The following is a 25,645-nucleotide window of genomic DNA, read 5'->3' on the forward strand; positions in this document are numbered from 1 at the left end:
GTGTTCAAAGGGAGATGATTTGTGGATATGTAAGAATCAAAGGAAAAGGGCCCACTGCTTTTTCTGATTGTTTATATGCTTGAAAATTGATAAAGATTTATCTCTCTATTTATTTTTGGGGAAAATTCTAGTCTTTGTTTAGCATTTCAATAATAATACCTTCCAGGATCATACTGTTGAGCTTATCAGATAAGTAAAGTGTACCTAGAAGGCATCCTGGATTTCCTGGATTGGCCTCATCCAGTCCATCTCCAAGTTCTGTTATTTTCATCCTTGAAATATATCCTACTTCTCTTCAAATTCCATTGCCATTATTCAAGTCCATGCCACTATTATCTTTTGCTCAGGCCATTGCAATAGCCTTCTAACAGATCTGTCCACTTCCATTCTTGCTCCCTTCCAATCTACTCTCCACACAGTAAAAAGGGAAATGATTTTATAACTTAAACTAAATCGTACTTAAAACCTTTCAGTGGCTCACCATTAAACTATAAACTCCTTACCCCAACTCTTGGGAATGATCTGGTTCCTGACTACCTCATTTTTCTGCCTCTGTTGTTTCCCATATTTCCCTTAATCACTGTATTGTGTGTCATGCTGGCCTTCTTTCAGATTCTAGACCATACCAAACTCTTCCCAACCAAAAGATCATTATGCTTATTATTACCATTGCCTGCAAAGCTCTTCTTCAAACTTCCCATGGTGGATTTCTTCTCATCCTTTGAGAATGAGCTAAATGTCAGTACCAGCTTAAATATTATTTTCTTTAAAATTTTTTTCCTGATTATCCTACCAAAAAGGGTTCCTCCCTCTATATCAAGTCTGTATCACAGCACCCTGTTTACTTTTTTCTATAATCTATAATTACTATATTTGTTTACTCATTTAGTAATGCCTCCTCCACCAGATTATAAGCTCTAGGAGCACAGGATCATTTGTCTTTCTTATTCTCCTTTGATTTCCCCGTGCTTCGTACATAATAGGAGTTTAACAAATATTGGTTATACAATGAAAGAAAAGGAGAAATTAGAATACATAATTGAATATAGGATGAGATTTTTTTTTTCCAGGAACAACTTACTTGTGTAGTAGATGTTGATCCGGTGCTTTTAGTGTTCTCTTCAACTATGACTTTCTTGACTCTCTTGACTATGGGGCTTTTCTGTGTGTTATGATTATCTAGTTCCTTTTTTCTCCCCAGAGGGCCCAGCGCCAGCAGTGTATGTAAAGCAACAGGGGTAGACAAGTTCTGCAATAAAGATTTGTTTGCTTTAATTATTCTGTATTGGGTGGCTAGAGAATAGTTTAAGTACAACATAGCATTACAAGGTTTAATTCTCAGCTAGATAACTGTACTGTTGCTTACTTAAGAAAGGTAATAGTAAGTAAGTTCCGTATTCTCTGGGCTTAGTGCCACAGTTCTTTTGAAAGAGCCTTTTGTTTTTAGTAGTGAGGTCATAGCAGTGGAAGAAGATTCTCAGCAGATTTAGCTATTTCCTAGAATGTGCTAATGATAAATAGGCTTTGAAAATAAGAGGTAATTTAAAAAGTTCTGTGTAAAGGAAAACATGACCATTTTGGTCTCACTGGTTTTGCTCTGGATGGGAAATTGGCTAATTCATAACTCAAATTTTGGAAGGAAGCTCTGACTATTCAAGGGGGTGATTGAGTCAGTTAATTCCAAGGGAGATGAGATGAATAATGGATAGGCCAATATTTCTGTCACATATCTGGCATGAATAGTGGTAAAGAGGTCCAGAATGGAAATCCCTTAATTTAAATAAAGATTTTCTCTCTCTAAATCCCCACTTTAGTCTCTTACTAAGACTAATCTGTACTCAGTGGTCTGCAAATTAAGTAAATAATGGAAAAATCTATCCAAGTAGTGGCCCTTTTTTCCTGTGAAACAAGACATAAAATCAGGCTGTTACAGGATACAGTTTTTTTTTCTGGACAGTGCTGTTTTGTTGTTCAGATAATAATTTATGATTAAGATAGGGAGGGAGGCCAGTCAGCTGTTTCAAACAGGTCACTTCCAGTATCATATAAACAAAGAGCATGACTTTGAGTCAGCCAGACCTAGGTTCATCTCTGTCTTTGCGATACTAGTTATGTGAATAAAATAGTTATACAGATAAAATAATAATGCATCTTATCATCAATGGAGTCATTCAATAAATGGAAGGTAATATTTATTTTTTAATTTTTAATGAAATCAGGTTTCTTTATCTCTTTAGAGAAATACACTTCAAAAAAATTTACTTTTTATGATAAATACTCATTTGTCAAACTGTATATTATACCTTTACATTTTTAGTCAATTGATTTTTTACAACAGTGCCACAACAGTTCAATGAGGAAAGCATGGTCTTTTCAACAGATGGTTACTGTGATAGCTGGATATGCACATACAAAAGGATAAAGTAACTCAAAATGGATCATCAACCTAAATATAAGAGCTAAAATTATAAAACTCTTAGAAGAAAGCATAAGAGTAAATCTTTGTGACCTTGGGTTAGGTAATAATTTCTTAGGTGTCTGACACCAAAATCATGTACAACAAAAGAAAAAAAGAGACAAATTGAACTTCATCAATATTTAAAACTTTTGTGCTTCAAAGAACACCATCAAGAAACTGAAACAACCCACAGAAAGGGAGAAGCATTTTCAAATCATATATCAAATAAGAGACTTGTATCCAGAAACCCACATATATAAAGAACTGTTATAATTCAATAATAAAAAGACAAACAACAGAATCTTTTCAATGAGTAAATGATTTGAATTGATCTTTCTCCAAAAAAAGGTATAGAAATGGTCAATAAGCACATGAAAAGATGCTCAACATCATTAGTCATTAGGGAAATGGAAATCAAAACCATAATGAGATTATCACTTCACACCCACTGGAATGGCTTTAATTAAAGGATTAATGAGGGTGTGAAGAAACTGGAACCCTCATACATTGCTGGTAAGAATGTGAAGTGGTGTAAACCTCTTTGGAAAACATTTTAGTAGTTCCACAACAAGTTAATCACAGATTTAATATAAGACCTAGCAATACTGCTGCTTAGATACATACCCAAAAGAATTGAAAACATACATCCAAAGGACTTCCCTAGTAGTCCAATGGTTAGGACTCCACGCTTCCACTTGGGGTGGGGGGAGGGGGTGTACGATCCCTGGTCAGGGAACTGGAATCCCACCATGCCGTGCGTAAACAAAATGTGATATATCTGCACAATGGAATGTTATTGGGCAATAACAAGAAATTAAGTACTGAGACATGCGACAACATGGGTGAACCGTGAAAACATTATGCTTTGTGAAAGAAGACAGTCACAAAACACCAAGTGTTTTATGATTCCATTTATATGAAATGTCTAGAATAGGCAAATACATAGAAACACAAAGTAGATGAATGGTTTCCAGGGACTGGGGGTAGGGGAGAATGTGGAGTGACTGCTAATGGGTACAAGGTTTCTTTTGGGGATGATGAAAATGTTCCCAAATAATGTTGATTATATTAGTCAGAAGTCTCCAAGGAAACAACCAATAAGATATATAGGGAGCAAGGTTTATTTTAAGGACTTGGCTTACGCAGTTGTGGAGGCTAGCAAGTCCAAAATCTGCAGGGTAGGCTGGCAGCATGGAGACCCAGGAAAAAGTTGATCTTACAGCTCAAGGAGTCTGAAGGCAGTCTACTGACAGAATTCACTCTGTGGAGGTCAGTCTTTATTCTTTTGAGGCCTTCAGCTGACTGGATGAATTCTACCCACGTTATGGAGAATAATCTGCTTTCCTTGGAATCTTTTGATTTGCATGTTAATCTCATCTAAAAAATACTTTGACAGGCACATCTAGAATCATGTTTAACCAAATATCTGGGTACTGTGACCCAGCCAAGTTGGCACATAAAATTAACCATCCTGTAGTGATGGCTACACACTCTGTATACTAAAACCCACTGAATAGTACATTTTAAAAAGTTGAATTTTATGGTATGTGAATTTTGCCCCAATAAAGCTGTAATTTTGAAAATGTATATTATATTTATGTTGGTTTGGTCAGGCATATATTTATAAAAATTACAGTGATTATACAATGCAAAAGAAAAATTTTAATGCTTTGAGCTTTATGTTCACAGCTACTTTTAATGTTAATTTAAACACTTTTTTGTAGAGTAGGAGGATAGATTGTTCAATAAAAGAATTTCAAGCATAAAAAACATATAATATTAAGATAAAATTCCCCAGAATAAGTGAAATAGAAATAATGTTCAAGGATAAAAAGAAATGATTTAATTTTCTAAATGTTAAAGAAGGGAGTATTCCTTTTTTAATGAATAGTGATAAGTATTAAATCCCTGTGGTATGCAGGTTCATCATGTTTAAACACTATAACCAAATATTACATCATTTGCAACTGTTTAAACTTTACATTTAAAAATGCATAAGGGGATTCATAATTTTTCAAAAGTCTTCTGGGGAGTATGAGAGCAAAAAAAGTGAAGACATAGGCTTTCACATTTGGCTTCTGGCATCAGTTAGGCCTTGAGTCAAATTCCACCTCCAACAATTACTAGCTGTGTGACCCTGGGCAACTTGACACATCTCAAGGCCTCAAATTCTTTAGTGTAAAATAGAAATTAGTATGAATATTAAATAAAATAATGCATGTAAAATACTTAGCACAGTACCTAACACAGTAATCATTCAATAACTGGTAATTACTGAATTGAAGCTGTTTTTGCAGTAGACTATCAGTCAGCGAGAATCCATTACTTAGTACGTAGGCCCTCCTTCTTTTTACTCTGACAGTTGTTGTGAAATATATCGTGATACCCTTTTCTGCTGAGCTCAGAAAAGAATTCAGAATCCTTTTCAACATAGCTTTTGTCATTTGCCCCTACAAGTCATTCAGACTTAGGCCAAATCTTGACTGCTTTTCCTGATACAGTGGAAAGAACATAGGCCTTATGTGCAGAAAAGAATTAAAATAGCAGACCTAAGACTTCTGTTCTTAGAAAGTCCTGCTTACAAGGTTGGCCATTAGCTGGCATCTGGAAACTTGAATAGTAAACAGTTCCCTCTATTATAAAACTTTCCCTAGATGGTAGGAGAGTCTTACTGTGCCTACCATGTATAAACTGTATGGTTTCTGCTGAACACTTGGTTTCATTCTTAGAGAATGGAATTTTGGTACATCCTAGGCAGAGGGTACCTAAATGACCAGCCACCAGTTAAAACCTTGGGTGCTGAGTTCTAATGAGCTCTCTTGATAGCCAACATTTTACATGTATTGTCACAGTACATTGCCAAAGATTGCATCTTGCATGACTCTACTGGGAGAGAACGTTTGTAAACTTGTGCCTGGTTCCCTCCAGATTTTGCCCAATGTATTTTTTCTCTTTGTGGGTTTTGCTTTGTGTCTTTTTGCTCTACTAAAGTATAGCCATGAGTCTGACTATATGCTGAGTCCTCTGAGTCACCAGACCTGAAGGTGGTCTTGGGGACCCTTGACACACCTTTGAATCAAACACAAGAGACTCCTCTTTTCATTTCACACTCTTGTAGCTAGGTGATCTTGAACAAGTTAATTATCTACTCTACATCTCAGCATCTTCACCTATATATTGAGACTGTTTCCAACCTGAGTTGTGAGGATTAAATGATATTTATTTTGAAATAATTAACACAGAGTGGATACCCCCTCCCCTTGGTTTACTATGACCAAGTAAAGTTGTCCCTCTGTATCCGTGGGGTATTGGTTCCAGGAGCCTCCTCACGTATTAAAATCCAAGGATGTTCAAGTCCTCTATATAAAATGGTGTAGTATTTGCATATAACCTACACACATCCTCCTGTAGACTTTTAATCATCTCTAGATTACTTATAATGCTGTGTATATAGTTACCAGCACTGGGCAAATTCAAGTTTTGCTTTCTGGAATTTTCTGGAATTTTTTAAAATTTATTTTTGATCCAAGTTTGGTTGAATCCACAGATGCTTAGAACCCACAGATATGGAGGGCTGACTGTACTCAATGTCAGTGAGAAGAGTAAAGCCATCCCACTTTTTTTTTTTTTTTTTGGATATAGAGAAATTGGAACCTTTATTTTCTTTTCTTTTTTATACATTTATTTATTTTGTTTTTTATTTATTTTTGGCTGTGTTGGGTCTTCATTGCTGCAAGCTTTGGGCCTTCTCTAGTTGCAGCGAGCAGGGGCTTCTCCTCGTTGCGGTACACGGGCCTCTCAGTGCGGCGGCCTCTCCCGTTGCAGAGCACAGGCTCTAGGTGCGCGGGCTTCAGCAGTTGTGGCTTGCGGGCTCCAGAGCACAGGCTCAGCAGTTGTGGTGCACGGGCCTAGTTGCTCCGCAGCATGTGGGATCCTCCCGGACCAGGGCTCAAACCCATGTCCCCCGCATTGGCAGGCGGACTCCCAACCATTGCGCCACCAAGGAAGCCCCATCCCACTTATTTCTAGAAAACTGGTAGATAATAATGAACAGAAATCAGTAAAATATTAAACAGACAATAAGGGAACAAAGGTTTGAAAACAGCAACAAAATTAATAACCTCTCGCTGCACTGATCAAGACAAAGGAAGAGGTAACACAAATTACCAGTATCCATACTAATGATCCTACAGTCATTAAGAGGCTAATAATATAAATAAATTTATGCCAATATGTTTAACAGTATATGAAATGGGCAAATTCCTTACAAAATACAACTTATAAATGAAATTAAACATCTGAATATCCTATAATTGTTTAAAGAAATTGAGTTCCTTACTAAATCTTTCACATGAAAAATTCCAGAACTGGGGCTTCCCTGGTGGCGCAGTGGTTAAGAATCCGCCTGCCAATGCAGGGTACACGGGTTCGAGCCCTGGTCCGGGAAGATCTCACATGCCGTGGAGCAGCTAAGCCCGTGCACCACAACTACTGAGCCTGCGCTCTAGAGCCCGCGAGCCACAACTCCTGAGCCTGCGTGCCATAACTACTGAAGCCCGTGTGCCTAAAGCCCGTGCTGTGCAACAGGAGAAGCCACTGCAATGAGAAGCCCGCGCACTGCAACGAAGAGTAGCCCCCACTCTCCAAACTAGAGAAAGCCCGAGCACAGCAACAAACACCCAATGCAGCCAAAAAAAAAAAAAAAAAAAAAAATTTCCAGAACTAAACGGTTTTCCCTTGTGAACTCTTATATATATTTGAGAAACAAATAACACTAGTCTTAACACAAACACTTCGTGAAAGTAGGGGAGAAACAATTCCCAACTCATTTCATAAGCTTAGTGTAACCCTGATAGAAAACCTGACAAAGACTTTAGTTGAAAAAAACAACTACAGAACAAAGTTGATTATAAACTCTTAGAACTAGAAAGGAACTTCCTCAGTGTTATATTGAATAAAAAGCAGATCATACTTAATGATAGGATATTGAATGCTTCCTTCTAAAATTGGAAAGAAGGTAAAAATGTTCACTCTATTTACTTCTTTTCAGCATTATTCTGAATGTCCTACCAGTGCAATAAGGCAAGAAGATGAATAAAAGTCATAAAGATCAGGAAGGAAAAAGTAAAACTGTTTCTGTTTGCAAATAACATGATCGTGTATGTAGAAAATCCAAAGAGATGCACTAAAAAGTTACTACAACTAGTAGCAAGGCTACTGGGAGAAAAAAATCAGTATATAAAAATCAATTGTAGGGCTTCCCTGGTGGCACAGTGGTTGAGAATCTGCCTGCTAATGCAGGGGACACGGGTTCGAGCCCTGGTCTGGGAAAATCCCACATGCCACAGAGTAACTAAGCCCGTGAGCCACAACTACTGAGCCTGCGCGTCTGGAGCCTGTGCTCCGCAACAAGAGAGGCCACGATAGAGGCCCGCGCACCGCGATGAAGAGTGGCCCCCGCTTGCCGCAACTAGAGAAAGCCCTAGCACAGAAACGAAGACCCAACGTAGCAATCAATCAATCAATAAATAAATCTAAAAAAAAAAAATAATCAATTGTATTAAAAAACTAAACATACTCCTACCATACAATCCAACAATTGAACTCCTTGGTATTTACCCAAAGAAGTTGAAAACCTAAGTCTGTGCAGTAACCTGCACACAGATGTTTAAAGCAGCTTTATTCATAATTGCCAAAACATGAAAGCAACCAAGATGTCTTTCAGTAAGTGAATGGATAAACTGTGGTACATCCAGACGGTGGAATATTATTCAGCACTGAAAAGAAATAGCTATCAAGCCATGAAAAGACGTTGAAGAATTTTAAATTCATAGTACTGAATGAAAGAAGCCAATCTGAAAAGGCTACATACTGTATGATTCCAACTAAATGACATTCTGGAAAGCAAAACTGTGGAGACATTAATAAGATCAGTGATTGCCAGTGGTTTGAGGGGAAGGAAGGATGAATCTACAGAGCACAGAGGATTTTTAGGGCAATGAAACTATTCATTATGACACCTTAATGGTGAATACGTATCATTATACATTTGTCCAAAGCCGTAGAATATGCAATACTAAGATACTAATGTAAACTATGGACTTTGAGTGATAATGATATGCCAGTATATGTTCTTGAGTTGTTAACAAATGTACAGCTCTGGTGGAGGATGTTGATAATGGGGTAGGCTATGCATGTTTAGGGGCAGGAGGTATATATAAAATCCCAAAATCTCATAACATAATACAAAAATGTCTAGGTTTGAACTGAAAATCATATGTCATACCAAGAACCTGGGAGATCTCAAACTGAATTTTAAAAGGCATCAATGTATGCCAACACCAAGATATTAGAATTATCTGACAAAGATTTTACAGCAGTTATGATTTTTAAAAAACACTTCAACAAGCAGTTATAAACATGCTTATAACATAAAAAGATAGAAAGCCTTGGCAAAGAAATGAAAAATAGGAAAAACAAATATAATTTTTAGAATTGAAAGATGCAGTAGCTGAAATTAAAAGCTCGGGGATAGACTCAACAGCAGAATGAAAGATATACAGGAAAGAATCAGTGAACTAGGTGATGGAGTGTTACAAGTATTACCCAATCTGAACAAAAGAGAAAATAGACATTTAAAAAAAAACAAACCAGAGGCTATGGGACCATAACAAAAGAGCTAATATTTATATTCTTGGTGTCCTGGAAGGAGAAAAGAAAGAAGATAGAGATAAAAAAAAGTACTTGAGTAAATAATGGCTTGAAAACTTCCCAAATTTGTCAGAAGACATAAACCTTCTGATTCAAGAAGATGAGCCAAACCCAGAACAGGGTATAGTCAAAGAAATCCATGCTGAGACACATGATCAAACTTGAGCATACTAAAGACAAAACAATTTTAAAACAATGAGAGAGAAATGACTCAATATCCATAGGGGTAAAATGAATCAAATGACAGTGGGTTTCACGTCTGAATTCATGTAAGTGGCACGTTTTTCAAGTACTGAAAGAACTGTCAAACCAGAATCCTATACCCAATGAAAATATCCTTCTTTCAGGAATTGAGAGAAGCAAAGGATTCTTAGGTTTGTTGCCAGCAAATCTATCCTATGGGTAAAGGAAGTTCTCTAAACAGAAAGAAATAAAAGAAGGAACCTTGGAACATCAGGAAAGCAGAAAGAATACAGTAAGCAAAAATACGGACATTTACAATAGGCGTTCCTTCTCCTTTTGAGTCTTCTAAGTAATTGTTTAATGGATGAAGCAAAAAATTTTAACACGGTTGTACTTTTATTTTTAACAACTTATTGAGGCACAATTCACCCATTTTAAAGCACACAGTGGTTTTGGTATATTACATTATTAATTTTAACTTGAGGTAAAATATACATAACTTAAGTTTTGCATTTTGACCATTTTTAAGTATAAGGTTCAGTGGCACTAAGTACATTCACGCTGTTGTGCAACCATCACCCCTGTGCATTTCTAGAACTTTTTCATCATCCCAAACTGAAACTCTGTACCCATTAAATAACAATTTCCTATTCTCCCCTTCCCCCAGCCTCTGATAACCACTGTTCTTTCTAGCTCTACGAATTTGACTATTATAGGTACCTCATATAGGCGAAATCTTACAATATTTGTCCTTTTGTGTCTTCCTGATTTCACTTAACATAATGTCTTTATGTTAACATAAGGTTCTTCCATTTTGCAGCATATATGAGAATTTCATTTCTTTTTAATGGTGGATAGTATTCCTTTGTGTGTGTGTATGTATACATACGCACACATTTTGTTTATCCATTCATCTGTCAATGGACATTTTCTAGTGTTTTCACTTTTTTGCAATTGTGAATAATACTGCTATAAACATTGGCTTACAGAATTCTCTGTTGAGGACCCCCACTTTCAGTTCTTTTATGTGTGTACCCAGAAGTGTAATTGCTTTATCATATGGTACATCTACAGACTATACCATTTTACATCCCCACCAGCAAATCTTAAGAGTTCAATTTCTCCACATCCTTGGTAATACTTGTCATTTTCTGTTTTTTTCCATAATAGCCATCCTAACAGATGTGAAGCAGTATCTCGTTGTGGTTTTGATTTTCATTTTCCTAATGATTAGTAATGTTGAGCATCTCTTTATGTACTTATTGGCCATTTGTATATCTTCTTTACTGAAATGTCTACTCAAGTCCTTGTCTTTTTTTTTTTTTTTTTTAACAGTAGGACCTTGTTGGTTATCTGTTTTAAATATAGCAGTGTGTGCATGTCAATCCCAAACTCCCAATCTATCCCTTCCCCCCACGTTTCTCCCCTGGTAACCATAAGTTTATTCTCTGAGTTTTTGAGTCTGTTTCTGTTTTGTAAATAAGTTCATTTGTATCGTTTTTTTTTTTTTTTTAAGATTCTGCATGTAAGCGATATCATATGATATCTGTCTTTGTCTGTCTGACTCACTTCACTTAGTATGATAATCTCCAGGTCCATCCATGTTGCTGAAAGTGGCATTATTTCATTCTTTTTAATGACTAATATTTCATTATATATATGTACCACATCTTCTTTATCCATTCATCTGTTGATGGACATTTAGATTGCTTTCATGTGTCAGCTATTGTAAACAGTGCTGCAGTGAACATTGGGGTGCACGTATCCTTTCAAACCATGTTTTTCACCAGATATATGCCCAGGAGTGGGATTGCTGGATCATATGGTAGCTCTATTTTTAGTTTTCTTAGGGAACCTCCACACTGTTCTTCATAGTGGCTGTACCAATTTACATTCCCACCAACAGTGTGGGAGGGTTCCCTTTTCTCCACGCCCTCTCCAGCATTTGTTGTTTGTAGATTTTTTGATGATGGCCATTCTGACCATGTGAGGTGATATCTCATTGTAGTCTTGATTTGCATTTCTCTCATAATTAAGGATGTTGAGCATCTTTTCATGTGCCTCTTGACCATCTGTATGTCTTCTTTGGAGAAATGTCTATTTAGGTCTTCTGCCCATTTTTTGATTGGGTTGTTTGTTTTTTGAATATTGAGCCACATGTGCTCTTTGTAAATTTTGGACACTAATCCCTTGTTGGTCGCATCATTTGTGAATATTTTCTCCCATTCTGTGGGTCGTCTTTTTGTTTTGTTTGTGGTTTCCTTTGCTGTGCAAAAGCTATTAAGTTTACTTAGGTCCCATTTGTTTATTTTTGTTTTTATTTCCATTTCTCTGGGAGATGGATCGGAAAACATATTGCAAGCAGCCATACTCCAATAAAAATTAATTTTAAAAAAGAGAAAAACATATTACTGTAATTTATGTCAAAGAGTATTCTGCCTATGTTTTCCTCTAAGAGTTTTATAGTATCTGGTCTTACATTTAGGTCTTCAATCCATTTTGAGTTAACATTAGTGTATGGTGTTGAAAAATGTTCTAGTTTCCTTTTTTTACATGTAGCTGTCTGGTTTTCCTAGCACCATTTATTGAAAAGACTGTCTTTTCTTCATTGTATTTGCCTCCTTTGTCATAGATTAATTGACCATAGATGCATGGGGTTATTTCTGGGCTTTCTATCCTATTCCATTGATCTATATTTCTGTTTTTGTGCCAGTACTGTACTGTTTTGATGACTGTAGCTTTATAGTATAGTCTGAAGTCAGGGAGCCTGGTTCCTCTAGCTCCATTTTTCTTTTTAAAGATTGCTTTGGCTGGGCTTCCTTGGTGGCACAGTGGTTAAGAATCCGCCTGCCAATGCAGGGGACACGGGTTTGAGCCCTGGGTTGGGAAGATCCCACATGCCACGGAGCAACTAAGCCCATGCACCACAACTACTGGAGCCCGTGCGCCACAACTACTGAAGCCCGCGTGCCTAGAGCCCATGCTCTGCAACAGGAGAAGCCATGGCAATGAGAAGCCCACACATCGCAATGAAGAGTAGCCCCCGCTCGCCGCAACTAGAGAAAGCCCAAGCGCAGCAATGAAGACCCAATGCAGCCAAAAATAAATAAATTAAAAAAAAAAAAAAAGATTGCTTTGGCTATTCGAGGTCTTTTGTGTCTCCATACAAATTTTAAGATTTTTTTGATCTAGTTCTGTGGAAAAGTCCATTGGTAATTTGAAAGGGATTGAATTGAATCTGTATATTGCCTTTTTTTTTTTTTTTTTGGCTGCACCACACAGCTTGCAAGATCTTAGTTCACCAATCAGGACTGAACCCGGGCCCACAGCAGTGAAAGCGCTGAGTCCTATCGACTGGACTGCCTGGGAATTCCCAAGTCCTTGTCCATTTTTGAATTGAGTCATTTGTTTTTTGTTCTTGAGCTTAGTTCTTTATATATACTGAATATTAATTCCTTCTTACATACTTGATAAATTGGAGAATATCTTTATTACAGGGATAGAGAAAACCACCAACTATATAAACAACAAAGGATAATTTTAATTACATTAACTACCATATTGGAGATAGCAGCTCTAGCAATCTGGGTTGAATGTGGTTGTTTACAATAGCTATGTTAAAATTACAGATTTTTAGGTAAGGTTAAGAATGAGGCAAAAGACAGAGTTTGGTGGAGAGGATTTAATTTTAAGTGAGAAGAATGATACATGAGAATATAAAAGTGTGAGGGAGCTGGTTGTGTTTAAGAAATTGTATTGGTACAGGCATTATGGAAAACAGTATGGAGGATCCTCAAAAAATTAAAAATAGGGACCTCCCCAGCAGTCCAGTGGTTAAGAATCCACACTTCCAGGACTTCCCTGGTGGTCCAGTGGTAAAGAATCCACCTTCCAGTGCAGGGGACGCAGGTTCAATCCCTGGTCAGGGAACTAAGATCCCACATACCGAAGGGCAACTAAGCCCACGTTCCATGACTATTGAGCCCGCGCACCTCAACGAGAGAGCCCGCATGCCGCAAACTACAGAGCCCACGCACCCTGGAGCCTGCACACCACAACTAGAGAGAGAAAACCCGCATGCCACGCAACTAGAGAGAAGCCCACGTGCCGCAATGAAAGATCCTGCATGCTGCACCTAAGACCCAGCACAGCCCCCCCCCAAAAAATAAATAAATAATAAATAAATAATCCATACTTCCACTGCAGGGGACACAGGTTCAATCCCTGGTCAGGGAACTGAGATCCTGTATGCTGCGTGATGCAGCAAAAAAAAAAAAAAAAAAAAAAAAAAAAATTAAAAATAGAACTACCAGGGACTTCCTGGTGGTTCAGTGGTTAAGACTCCACACTTCCAATGCAGGGGGCCCGGGTTCGGTCCTGGTCAGGGAACTACATCCCACATGCCGCAACTAAGAGTTCACATGCTGCAACTAAAGATCCTGCATGCCACACCTAAAAGATCCAACATGCCTCAACAAAGATCCCATGCTGGCAGTGGAGATCCCGAGTGCCGCAACTAAATAAATGCCAGTGCAGCCAAATTAATTAATTAATTAATAAAATATTTAAAAAATAGAACTACCATATAATCCAGCAATTTCACTTCTGGGAATATATCCAAAGGAAATGAAAACACTAACTCGAAAAGATACCTGCACACCCATGTTCATAGCAGCATTATTTATAACAGCCAAGACATGAAAACAACCTAAGTGTCCATCAAAGGATGAATGGATAAAGTAGTTGTTGTATGTATATCATACTACAGTACACACACACACACACACACGTACATACGATGGAATATTATTCAGCCATAAAAAATAACAAATGGGGAAATTCTGCAATTTGCAACAACATGGATGGACCTTGAGGGCATTATGCTAAGTGAAATAAGTCAGAAAGAGAAAGACAGATATTGTATGATCTCACTTATATATGGAATCTAAAAACATCTCTGCACACGTGTGTGTGTGTGTGTGTGTAATAGAAAAGGGGATCAGATTATGTGTGGTTACCAGAAGGATCAGGGGAAGGGGAGTAAGTGGTCAAAAGGTACAAATTACCAGTTACAAGATAAATAAATACTAGGGATATAATCTACAGCATAACTGTAGTTAACACTGCTGTATGATATATATGAAATTGTTAAGAGAGTAAGTAAATTCTAAGAGTTCTCATCACAAGAAAAAAAATTTTTTTCTTCTTTTTTTTGCTTTCTCTTTTGATTGTATCTATAAGAGATTATGATGCTAAATAAATGTATAGCTGTAATCATTTCACAGTATATGTAACTCAAACCATTATGCTGTACACCTTAAACTTATATAGTGATATCTCTCAATTATATCTCAGTAAAACTGGAGGAAAATTAATTAGTATAACAAGCCAAAAAAAAAAAAAGAGAAATTGTGCTTAGGAAGAGCAGAATTCAAGAAACTGGGTAAAGGTGGTGATACTGCTTAGTAGGGTTAAAAGAGAAAACTAGTGGAGGACCTCGAAACTTATACCATAGGGACTTCCCTGGTGGTCCAGTGGTTAAGAATCCAATGCAGGTTCCATCCCTGGTCATGGAACTAAGATCCCACATGCCGTGGGGCAACTGAGTCCACGAGCCACAACTAGAGAGCCCGGGCGCCACAACTGGAGAGCCTGCGTGCTGCAACTACAGAGCCCACGTGCTCTGGAGCCCCCGCGCCACAACTAGAGAGAAGCCCGCACACAGCTGCGAGGAGCCCATGTGCCGCAACAAAAGATTCCACGTGCCACAACGGAGATCCCGCGTGCTGCTGCAACTAAGACCCCAAGCAGCCAAATAAATAATTTTTTTTAAAAAAGTATGCCATGGAATATATATTTTCATTCATTCAGAAAATATTTAATACCTGCTCTTTGATCAGGCAATTTTCTAGATGCTTTGGATACAGCAATAAACAAAATAGGTAGAGATCCCTGCCTCTGTGGAGCTGACATTCTTCCAAAGGGGGGATGGGAATCATAATAAATAATTCTTATCTATTTGTAGAGTGATATTGTAACCCAGTACTCAGATTATATATAAACAAGCTGAACTTTTTCTGAAGGTCAGTCACCTTATCCTTCTTTAGAAAACAAAAAAGGCCAAGTTTTTGTCCGATTTTAAGATATCTTGGAAAAAGGCAAAGCCATTATTAGCTTTCTCCTTTTTATTAAGTACCTCTCTCTCCTTTGGTTTCCTCATTTGCCTAGCTACCTGATTAACAATGGAGTGCTTTTGTGGAGATGTTCCTCCTCCTATTGTTCATATCCTTTTCATATTAGGATTGATTCTGTTAAAGAAAATCATCATGGACCTTCCTCTTCTAGATTTCAAGGTCAACACAAGTTTCTGTAGCCTCTTGAAATGACTTTCTTGTCCACAGAATCAGTTTTATTTCAAAGGGAAAAGTAAAGGATTTTTTGCTCCTTTCCTAGTGATCAGTGGCAGGATTTGAGATCGCAAGGCTCCAGCACACAATAAGAAAAACCTACAAAAGATATGATTCCATCTAATTTTCAGATGGATAGAAAGTGACTTTTTTTTCCCATTTTAAAAATGAGGAGGGCTTCCCTGGTGGCACAGTGGTTGAGAATCTGCCTGCCAATGCAGGGGACACGGGTTTGAGCCCTGGTCTGGGAAGATCCCACATGCCACGGAGCAACTGGGCCCATGAGCCACAACTACTGAGCCTGCGCATCTGGAGCCTGTGCTCCGCGACAAGAGAGGCCGTGATAGTGAGAGGCCCGCGCACCACGATGAAGAGTGGCCCCCCCTTGCCACAACTAGAGAAAGCCCTCGCACAGAAACAAAGACCCAACACAGCCAAAAATAAATAAATTTTTTAAAAAAAGTAAAAATGAGGATTAGCTCAAAGAATAATTTTTCCAAATGAGGAACTCCTGAATAGGTTCCTCTGAGGTATCATCTCCAGCAGGATTTGACAAGGAAATCTCTTTAGGTGAGTCTCACTTATTAAAAATGAATTACCTAGGTCTGGTTTCAGAAATGTTAGAGGAAAGGAAAGACTGACCCATCATATTTTTCCCCAACTCTTAATATATGGATTAGAGAGGAGAAATACAAATAATGCCAGGAAAAGCAACGTAACATCTGTGGAGACGTGGCTAGGAGAACTCAAGATGTTGGGCGTTGGGGAAAATTGTGTCTTTAAAGTTAGTTGAAGTGGATAATGGATGCTTTCTTTCCTAGAAAGAGAAAGAAAAGTATTCTTTTTAAAAATTCAGAACTTACTGTCTACTCCTTCATTCTTTTACACCCTCTTCTCTACAGAAAACACATTAAGAAAGGAGTTAACCCTTTACATTAAGGGGTTTGTCCTGTCTTCTGAGAAGCAATTTTGACTTTTTAAAAAATTATATTTATTTTATTGTTGTTAGAAACGGTACATACTCGTAAATATTCCTTTTTTAATATAGAAAGATGTGAATTAAAAGATAAAGTTCCCCTTCCCAGAAATATAATAGTTTAGCATATACCCTTTCAAACTTTTTCCTATATACATATAGCTGTTTTTTTCAACACTTTATTATGAAATTTTTCAGCATACAGAAGTTTGAAAAACTAAACACAAAATATCCCATCACCTAGATTTTTTCATTAATATTTCACTGATTTATCATATATTTATCTATCCATCTTTTATTCCATCCTATTTTTGGACATGCTGCAAAGTAAATTGCAGGCATTGATATACTTCCCCCATAAATATTTCATCATATCAAAATTAAGATCTCAGTATTTGCTTATAGGGTTTTTCTTTTGAGGTGAATTTACCATCAATAAAATGCACAGGGCTTCTCTGGTGGCGCAGTGGTTAAGAATCCACCTGCCAGTGCAGGGGACATGGGTTCGAGCCCTGGTCCAGGAAGATCCCACATGCCACGGAGCAGCTAAGCCCATGCACCACAACTACTGAGCCTGTGCTCTAGAGCCAGTGAGCCACAACTACTGAGCTCACGCACCACAACTACAGAAGCCCATGCGCCTAGAGCCCGTGCTCCACAACAAGAGAAGCCACCACAATGAGAAGCCCGCGCACTGCAACGAAGAGTAGCCCCCGCTCACCACAACTAGAGAAAGCCTGGGCACAGCAACGAAGACCCAATGCAGCATGCATGCATGCATCAATCAATCAATCAGTCTTCTCAGAGTAACATCAATAGCTAGTTAGGTTATATAATTTTAAAAATAAAATAAAATAGGGCTTCCCTGGTGGCTCAGTCGTTAAGAATCCGCCTGCCCTCTCCAAGACCAGCACCATGGCAAAATGAGGAAACAACTAACAAGTGAAGAGTTTGCACAATGGAAAACCACCCTGACCATCTCTTGAATTTATAGGGATCATAGGTGGAACGTTCCCTTCACTGGCAGCCATCTTTGGCCGTTCTATTTCTGCATCACACTCATCCCTCAGTAAAGTCAGGGACTGGATCTTCTCCCAAAGTTTCCCCTGCTTTCCATCAGGCATGGGGAAAAAAAATCAAGAGAGACATTAGTATCTGCAACTGAGGAACTCTTAATCCAATCCAGAAGAAAAGCATCTGTTATGGAAAGAATGAGATATTCAAGGATGTTGGAGACACTGCTCTGAACACACTCTGCACAGCAGTAAATCAGATTGCCGAGAAAGGAAAAATTCATTCATTTCCAGGAAAAACTTCTCCAATGGTTTGAGAAGAATCTTCTTGTATTCGAGATTCCCTACACTATGCAAAAAGGCAGTATGTATCAAAAAATCTTTAAAATCTGTGTGCCTTACAACACAGCAATTCTGGAATTTATCCTAACAAGGTAATGAAAACTGGCCCATAGACATTTAGCAACAAAGATGTTTATCAAAGTGCTGTTTGTAATAGTGAACTCTGCCAACATTGTACCAAAAAGTAAATTATGGGTACATCTATTTCATGTAACCATTGTATATAAGAGAGCATCTGTTAGAATGAAAAGTGCTTTATGATATTTAAATGGAAAAAGTAAATTACAAAATATAGGTGCAACATGATGACTTAGAGTCTTTTTTTGTCCTCTGTTATTTGCTTGTTTTCTGTAGCAAACATGTATAATTCTTCTAGTAAGAAAAGTTTTTTAAAATGATGAGAAATTCTGTTCCTAAGATCTCATAGAAGCATAAAAAGAAGTCTACAATAAAAAATGTATATGAATAAAAAAAAAAAAGAATCCGCTTGCCAATGCAGGGGACACGGGTTCGAGCTCTGGTCCTGGAAGGTCCCACATGCTGCGGAGCTACTAAGCCCGTGCACCACAGCTATTGAACCTGCACTCTAGCGCCCGTGAGCCACAACTACTGAAGCCTGCATGCCTAGAGCCCGTGTTCCGCAACAAGAGAGGCCACCACAGTGAGAAGCCTGTGCACCTCAGCGAAGAGTAGCCCCCGCTCGCCGCAACCAGAGAAGGGCCCGCGTGCAGCAACGAAGACCCGACGCAGCCTAAAATAAAATAAATAAATTTATTTTAAAAATTATAAATCAGTCTTCTCAGAGTAATATCAATAGGTAGTTAGGTTATATAATTTAAAAAAAATAAAATGCACAAATCTTAAATGTACTTTCGCTCAGTTTTTTAAAGTTTTCATACACCTCTGTAACCCAGACCCTTCTCAAGAACATTATCATCACCCCGGAAGGTTCCCTCATGCCCTTTCCTAGACAGCCCCCACCATATATAGCTATTTAATGGGGCTTTTTAAAAGTATTTTTAAAAATCAGCCCTTGCTATAATATTATTCTGCGATTTGGAGAATATGTTTTCATATGAGTAAGTATATACCTCATTTCGTTTTAATAGCTGCATATTCATTATTTAAATGTACCAAAGTTTACTTCCTTGTTGATAAACCTTTAAGTTGTTTACACTTTTTCATTACAGACTTTGTAGTTATACATTCAGCTTTGGTTCCCTATCAACAGGTGGACTCCAGTCTTCTGCCAGATGTAACCCCAGACAGAAACTTGTTATATTACCCTACCTCCATAAGTTATTTCCGCTTAGATATACCTGTAATCCATGCTGCTATATCATCAGATTTGTCAAATGAATAAACTCATTGCATGTAACAAATCACATTTTTATGAAAAATAACACCCTCCCCCCTTTTTTTATTGAGGGCAAGTTTATTATGCTTTCATTTTAGTCTGGATGTGGTAATAACTTTCCCCCCAAATTTTTTTAATGAGAAATGTGACTTTATTTTACATTTTTGTGAATCTCCTTAATGTCTGGCTTAAATATAGGACAGCTGCATCTGTTTTTGCCTTCTATCTGTTGTGATGTTATTCTGGTTTAAATACATGAAGAAATCTGACCTCACATAGGTAAAAAGTTGTAAAAGAGAGGAAGATTTTGATAATTGTAGATATTCTTTGATACTGCAGCAAAATAAATTAATAAATGTAATAGTTTCTTAACACTGCAGTGTTGGAGTATGAAATCAATGGAGTATTAAAATCCACTGGTCTCTCTTGCAATTTAAATGGATTTTTTACCCATGTATGATTTTATCATTTCCTGCATTGGTCATTGAAAAATATTAATTCACTGTATTATATTGCTCTTCCATTTCCTATATGTATCCAAAACAATTCACATTTGTTAATTGCCACTTATTTCATGAGAAAAACTTAAGTATTAAAAAACTGAGAATCTCATGGTGGTTAATAGACACAAGTTTTCCAAAATTCCAGTGTTCACTCAAACTTAAATTTTGTCATTGGAAACATATTTTCAATTGGGTTTCTTGAAGTAACAAGTTCACTTGACTTACTTTCAGTTCCTAGGTTAGAGTAACCATTGTCTGTCAGTTCCTTTAAGTAAAAATGGTGTTCCATGAAAAAAGCAACTAGTTCAGCTCACCATTCAAATATTTGCACAAGTGCATTGCCTTAAGATACCTCAGTGTGCAGCAGAAGTGCTTTATGCATACTTCCATTGTGTCATGCAGAATAAAGATTTTGGTTTGTGGGTCAAGATTTAATATTTTTACTACTTTATCAAGAGCATTCTTAGATGGTGCTGGCATAGTTCATTTCTACTAGTTTCATTCTAGTACAGTTTTGTGCCACTTGCCTTGATTCATACTAAAACTGCAGTTTTACCCACCATTCTTTTACTCCATTAGTACAAATGTCAGCATAACAAAAATGCATATAATATCTTAGAGTGTTATTAAAATAGTTTTGACTTCTCAGATCCCTTGGGGTAAGCAGAGCACACTTTGAGAACTGCTGGTCTGGAGACCATGATAGGGCAAAAATCCAGATAACAAGGAAAAGTCTAAGTCCTGCAAGAAGTGAGTTGAGCATTGTAGTCCTTCACGAACAGAAAGATACAGAGTAAACAAATTGAAAGGACCTCTTTAAGGTAGAAAAGGGCTCTAAAATTGGCTTTAAAAAGTAGTAGTATTTCAATAGGTAGGAAAAAATGTTAACAGATCATAAATTTGCATGTAAATACTCGAGTTATTTAAATTCAGGGTTACCGATTTTAGAAAACTCTTATACTTCTTTTTATAGTCAACCTTAGATTATGTACATAATGAAGGAGAATAGATGACAGATGCTCTGGTTAATAATTTTAATGATTGAACAATTCTTAGTATTTAGTTTGCTTCATAATGACCTATTTTTGGTAGTAAATTTGCTATGCTAGTTGTTTTATATAAGCTACTATTAAAATATATCTTTAGCTTATACCACATGGTGCACAGTGGAAAAGAGTAGCTAAAATTAAAAATTAGTGATGGAAAATTCATAAAATTAAAAATTAAATCTTTATTTTTTTATTCAGTGCATATTAAATCTTGTGGCTGTTTGACCCATTGTATAAATTAGATATTGAAATTGATAGTATTTTTTTGTTTCAGGAAAATATCTAAGGCAAAAGAGAATTGATTTTCAGCTTCCCTATGACATCCTTTGGCAGTGGAAACATAATCAGGTATGAGCATATCTTACCATGCTTCATTCATAAGTGGTAAACGGGGGAAAGGAGTGTGCAAGTCTTTTTCTCTGCCTCCTTGTTATGCTCTCATCTTAGGAAGTATAGAGAAGTGTCCCTGTGAAGGTTAGAGACTAAGAGAAATGAATTTGCATCCATATTTAATGTGACCTCTTTGCCTTCACTCATACTTCAAAATAGCATTAAGTTCCTGCTTCCTTAGGAAACGTTCTGTTATTATTCTGGACTTTTATTTTGGTGGCAAAGATTCTGTTCTGTAAGAATCCTGTTTGATGCAGGTCTCAAGGGAATTTAGATGTACTGCCAGCAGCGCTAAGAAATTTCAGGCTTTATTTTTGTTGGCTCCTTCCCATCAGTTTGGAATTTATTTTTCACATATAAAAGAGAGTCTTCTACCAAAGGAAACAGGGAAAATATTTAACACTCTTGTACTTTTAAAAGATATTTAAATATATTGGGAACTAAAAATGGGAAAGTGCTGTTTTTTTTCTCTCTTGCTTACCTAATTGAAAAGTTTCCCCCAGTTATTTTTATATTAAGCTAAAGCCCCCAGAATCCATATTGAGAACAACCATTGGGAAATAGTCATGCAAATGAGGTAAATAGGCTCCTGAGTTTTGCCAGAATTCCACCAAAGTTTGACTTTGGAAAGCCAAAAGCAGTGAACATTCCCATCTACATTCTCTTCTCTGGTGGCCTCTCTTGAATTCTAAGAGGATCAGTATGTTAGATATTTATTTGTCTCAGAGAGTTCATAGCAATGAAGGAGATAGTGTTTTGAATCTATACCAACTGAAAAATGATGGTGGGATTATTCTTATAGATTAGTACACTCTAGCTTAAACCAAGTTGCCTTTTTTTTTTTTTTGGGTACTGTCTTCTATGGTAAAACACTGACCGACTGACCTAATACATTTTCTTCCTAATGCATTCTTTATTGCAGTATGAGAGCGCCATTATCCTGCCTGCCATCTCCCCTTTGTTCATTAAATTAATTGACTTAATTAAATTGTGAAATGTGTTTCCCTACAACACTCACCCTGAAAAAGCCAAGGTTGTCATCTTTTTCATTTCATACACCTACGCAGGCCATCTAAACAAACCCTGTGCAAGTTTTCCATTCTTTTCATAGCGGCAAATACAGTCTTAATTTATCCAAATGAAAAGCTTTGATCTGCAGTGTGACTTTCATTTAAGTCTATCTAATAACTTGCTGAAGAAACATCTAACAAAAAATGCATTTTCTTTAAACTACTTAGTATTGCTTCTGTTGAATCTAGTTCTCTCTTAAACCCTGATCTAGTAAGTCACCTTTTATTTCAGGATAAAAAAGTGATCACACCAGGTTTCCCTCAAACTATCCAACCCAGAAAGTCTTGTAAACGTTTCCATGTGAGCAGAGTACGTGGATAATTTCCTCTATTTTTAGTGATTGATACTGTTTTCTGGCATTTGAAGTTGAATGCTATATCAAGATTTTTCTGTTTTTTCTTCTAGCTATACAAGAAACCAGATGTCCCACTATATAAAAAAATCCGTTCAAGTGAGTAACATGGGAGCTGTTTTTTCTGCCTCCATACAATCAGTGTTCTTAGCCTGGCACTTAGAAAATTATCCTATATATTCACAAACTGTTCTTTGCTGTCTTCTCTCAAGATGTCTACGTTGATGTCAAACCCCTTTCTGGTTATGAGGCTACCACTTGTAACTGTAAGAAACCGGATGGTGACACCAAAAAGGGCTGTGTGGATGACTGCCTCAATAGGTACTGTACTAAACTGATTCTGTAAGCACAGGCTTTAAGATCTGTAAGATACTTCATTTAGGGGAATTCCCTGGTGGTCCAGTGGTTAGGACTCTGTGCTTTCACTGCCAAGGGCCCAGGTTCAATCCCTGGTTGGGGGACTAAGATCCCACAAGCCACGTGGCGTGGCCAAAAAAAAAAGTCACTTCATTTAGAGGAAAAGGTTAAATAGGCTCTTTGATTTCCCCTCAAGAAGTTGCACAAAGATAGTATATAAAACCTAGTTGATGGGCTGTCTCAGTCTGCTTGGGCTTCTATAACAAAATATCATAGACTTAAACAACAGAAATTTATTTCTCACAGTTCTGGAAGCTGCAAAGTCCAAGGGCAAATTGCCAGCAGATTCAGTGTCTGATGAGGACCCACTTTCTAGCTTATAGACAGCTGCCTTCTCCCTGTGTGCTCACATGGCCTTTCCTCAGTGCATGCTCATGGGAGAGAGAGAGAGAGAGAGATTTCTTCTTCTTAGAAGGGCACCAATCCCATTAGGAGGTTCTCACCCTTCTGACCTAATATAAACCTATTTAACTCCCAAAGACCCTACTTCCAAATACTGTCGCCCTGGAGGCTAGGGCTTCAACTATGAATTTTGAGGGGACACATTCAGCCCATAACATGGGCTAAATAGAGTAACAGAAAACAATGTGATCTAGAGTCTTATGTCCTCAGGTTTAAATCCTCTTACTTACTTAAGAGACCTGAGGAAAGTTCTTTAACCCCTCTAATAAAAATAATACCATCTTTATGGAGGGGTTTATGAGGATTATATGAAACAATGTTTTTAATTCATTAAGCACAGTTCTAGAAACCTTCCTAGATCTCAGTATATGGTAGCCATAATGAGGGAGTAAAAGTAGGATGATGGCAGTGAAAGAGAAGAAAGAGGCCATGATATATTTGGGCGGGGGGGAAACTAGGTTGATAAACCATTAGCATATAGCAGATATACACATGATGATTGAGTCAGTGATGCTAATGAGAGGTGGTTATGCTATTGTCAGAGATAGAAAGTGTGGAATCTAACTGGTTTGGAGATAAAAATTATGATTTTGATTTGGGACCACTGAGTTCTTAAATGACGTTGAGATTTCAAAATGGAAATGTCTAATTGAGACAAAGGAGTAGAGATAGAATTTGTTGGTTTTGGTAACATAAGCATATTTATAGCAAAAAAAGAGTTAATGAACTTCCCATCAATGCTCCTTGTTCTAGATAGCTTTCGTAGAAAAAGACAACTGCTTTCCCAGTCTCCATCTCTAGTCAACTGTCCTGCGGGCTGAGGGAATCAGCGTTTCTGCTTTAGCATGCCAGTTGGGGAATTCTCCCTTACGAATATCACTGTAAATTCACATCTTGTCATTGTACATACATACAGTTGTACATAGTAGTAATAACTTGGTGTTATAGATAGCTGATTTTTTTCACTCACAAATACTTTATATATGCACTTTTATGTATCATTGTGGTCCACAAGCTCATCCTTTTTAGGTTAGTATGTCACGGTTTGCCCTTCTTCTGTTGTTTTTTATTCAAGTTATTTTTAATGTTTTGCTATTAAAAATGGCACTACTATGAAACTCTTTGTATAGATTCCTTTCTGTTTTAACTCTTAGAGTGTATTCTCAAAAGAAGAAATACCTGTACAAACTATAAGGACATATATATAATTCTTACTGTATACTATCCAGTAGCTGTCATGAAATATTGAGTTAATTTTTGGTATCACCACCTATATATAAATATATTTATTTCCCCATAGTTCCACCTCCTTTAGTTATTAACATCTAACTTTATTTCTAGTGCTTTAGTATTTTGATTGTTTAACATTTTAGAGTATCGTATGTCCTTAAAGTTGTTTAAATGTGCATCTCTTTAGATGCTAACATTTCTGTGCTTGTTTGTATGATATTTTATTGTCTATGAAATTACTATAATATAGCTGCCTCATTGCTTATTTTCTCTCTTTCTCACAATAGTCCAAGGAGGTAGGTGATAGTTTTACATTGTACAGATGAAGGAACCTAGATTTTGGATGGTAAATTGCTCCACATTACGTAAGACAAGTGACAGAGACAGAATTTGAACCCACATGTGTTTGATTCAAAAGTCATGTTCTTTCCACTGTACCACACTGCTTATTGTATACGTATTGATAGTCTTTTAATCTCTGAAAAATTGAAATTTGAACATTTACCTTTACATAATAACATTGGTTGTCTTATATCATTTAGTATGGGTGTCACATTTATCCTTCCCATTATGTTGTCTTTGTTCCAAAAAAACCCAAAACTTACCCCTAAATAAGAAATAAACAAACACTCAGACACAGTACTGCCAACTTTGTGTCATGAGAATATGAGCACTACATCATCATGCATCTAATGAATGTGATAAATGTATAAATAACTAAGAAAAATTAAAATATGTTATTTGGTGGGTGCTTCCTTATATATTTAAAAGTAACCCTCATAGA

At 37.1% G+C, this 25,645-nt stretch overlaps 1 protein-coding gene across 14 annotated transcripts in view; it reads left to right on the forward strand.

The window, feature by feature from the left end:
• The window catches only part of ASH1L (ASH1 like histone lysine methyltransferase), a 210,429-nt gene that overhangs the window by 143,789 nt on the left and 40,995 nt on the right, over positions 1–25,645 (forward strand). For all 14 annotated transcript variants that reach the window (XR_014231541.1, XR_014231542.1, XM_082342010.1 and 11 more), the window contains 3 exons: positions 21,274–21,347; positions 22,866–22,911; positions 23,025–23,133. Coding sequence is in view for 12 of the 14 variants with exons in the window: in XM_082342010.1 (XP_082198136.1) it covers positions 21,274–21,347; positions 22,866–22,911; positions 23,025–23,133 (229 nt within the window). In the remaining 2 variants the exon portion in view is untranslated. The remainder of the gene's footprint in view (positions 1–21,273; positions 21,348–22,865; positions 22,912–23,024; positions 23,134–25,645) is intronic.

This window comes from Balaenoptera borealis, assembly GCF_965194805.1.
Source record: "Balaenoptera borealis genome assembly, chromosome: 1".
NCBI classification, from domain to species: Eukaryota; Metazoa; Chordata; class Mammalia; order Artiodactyla; family Balaenopteridae; genus Balaenoptera; species Balaenoptera borealis.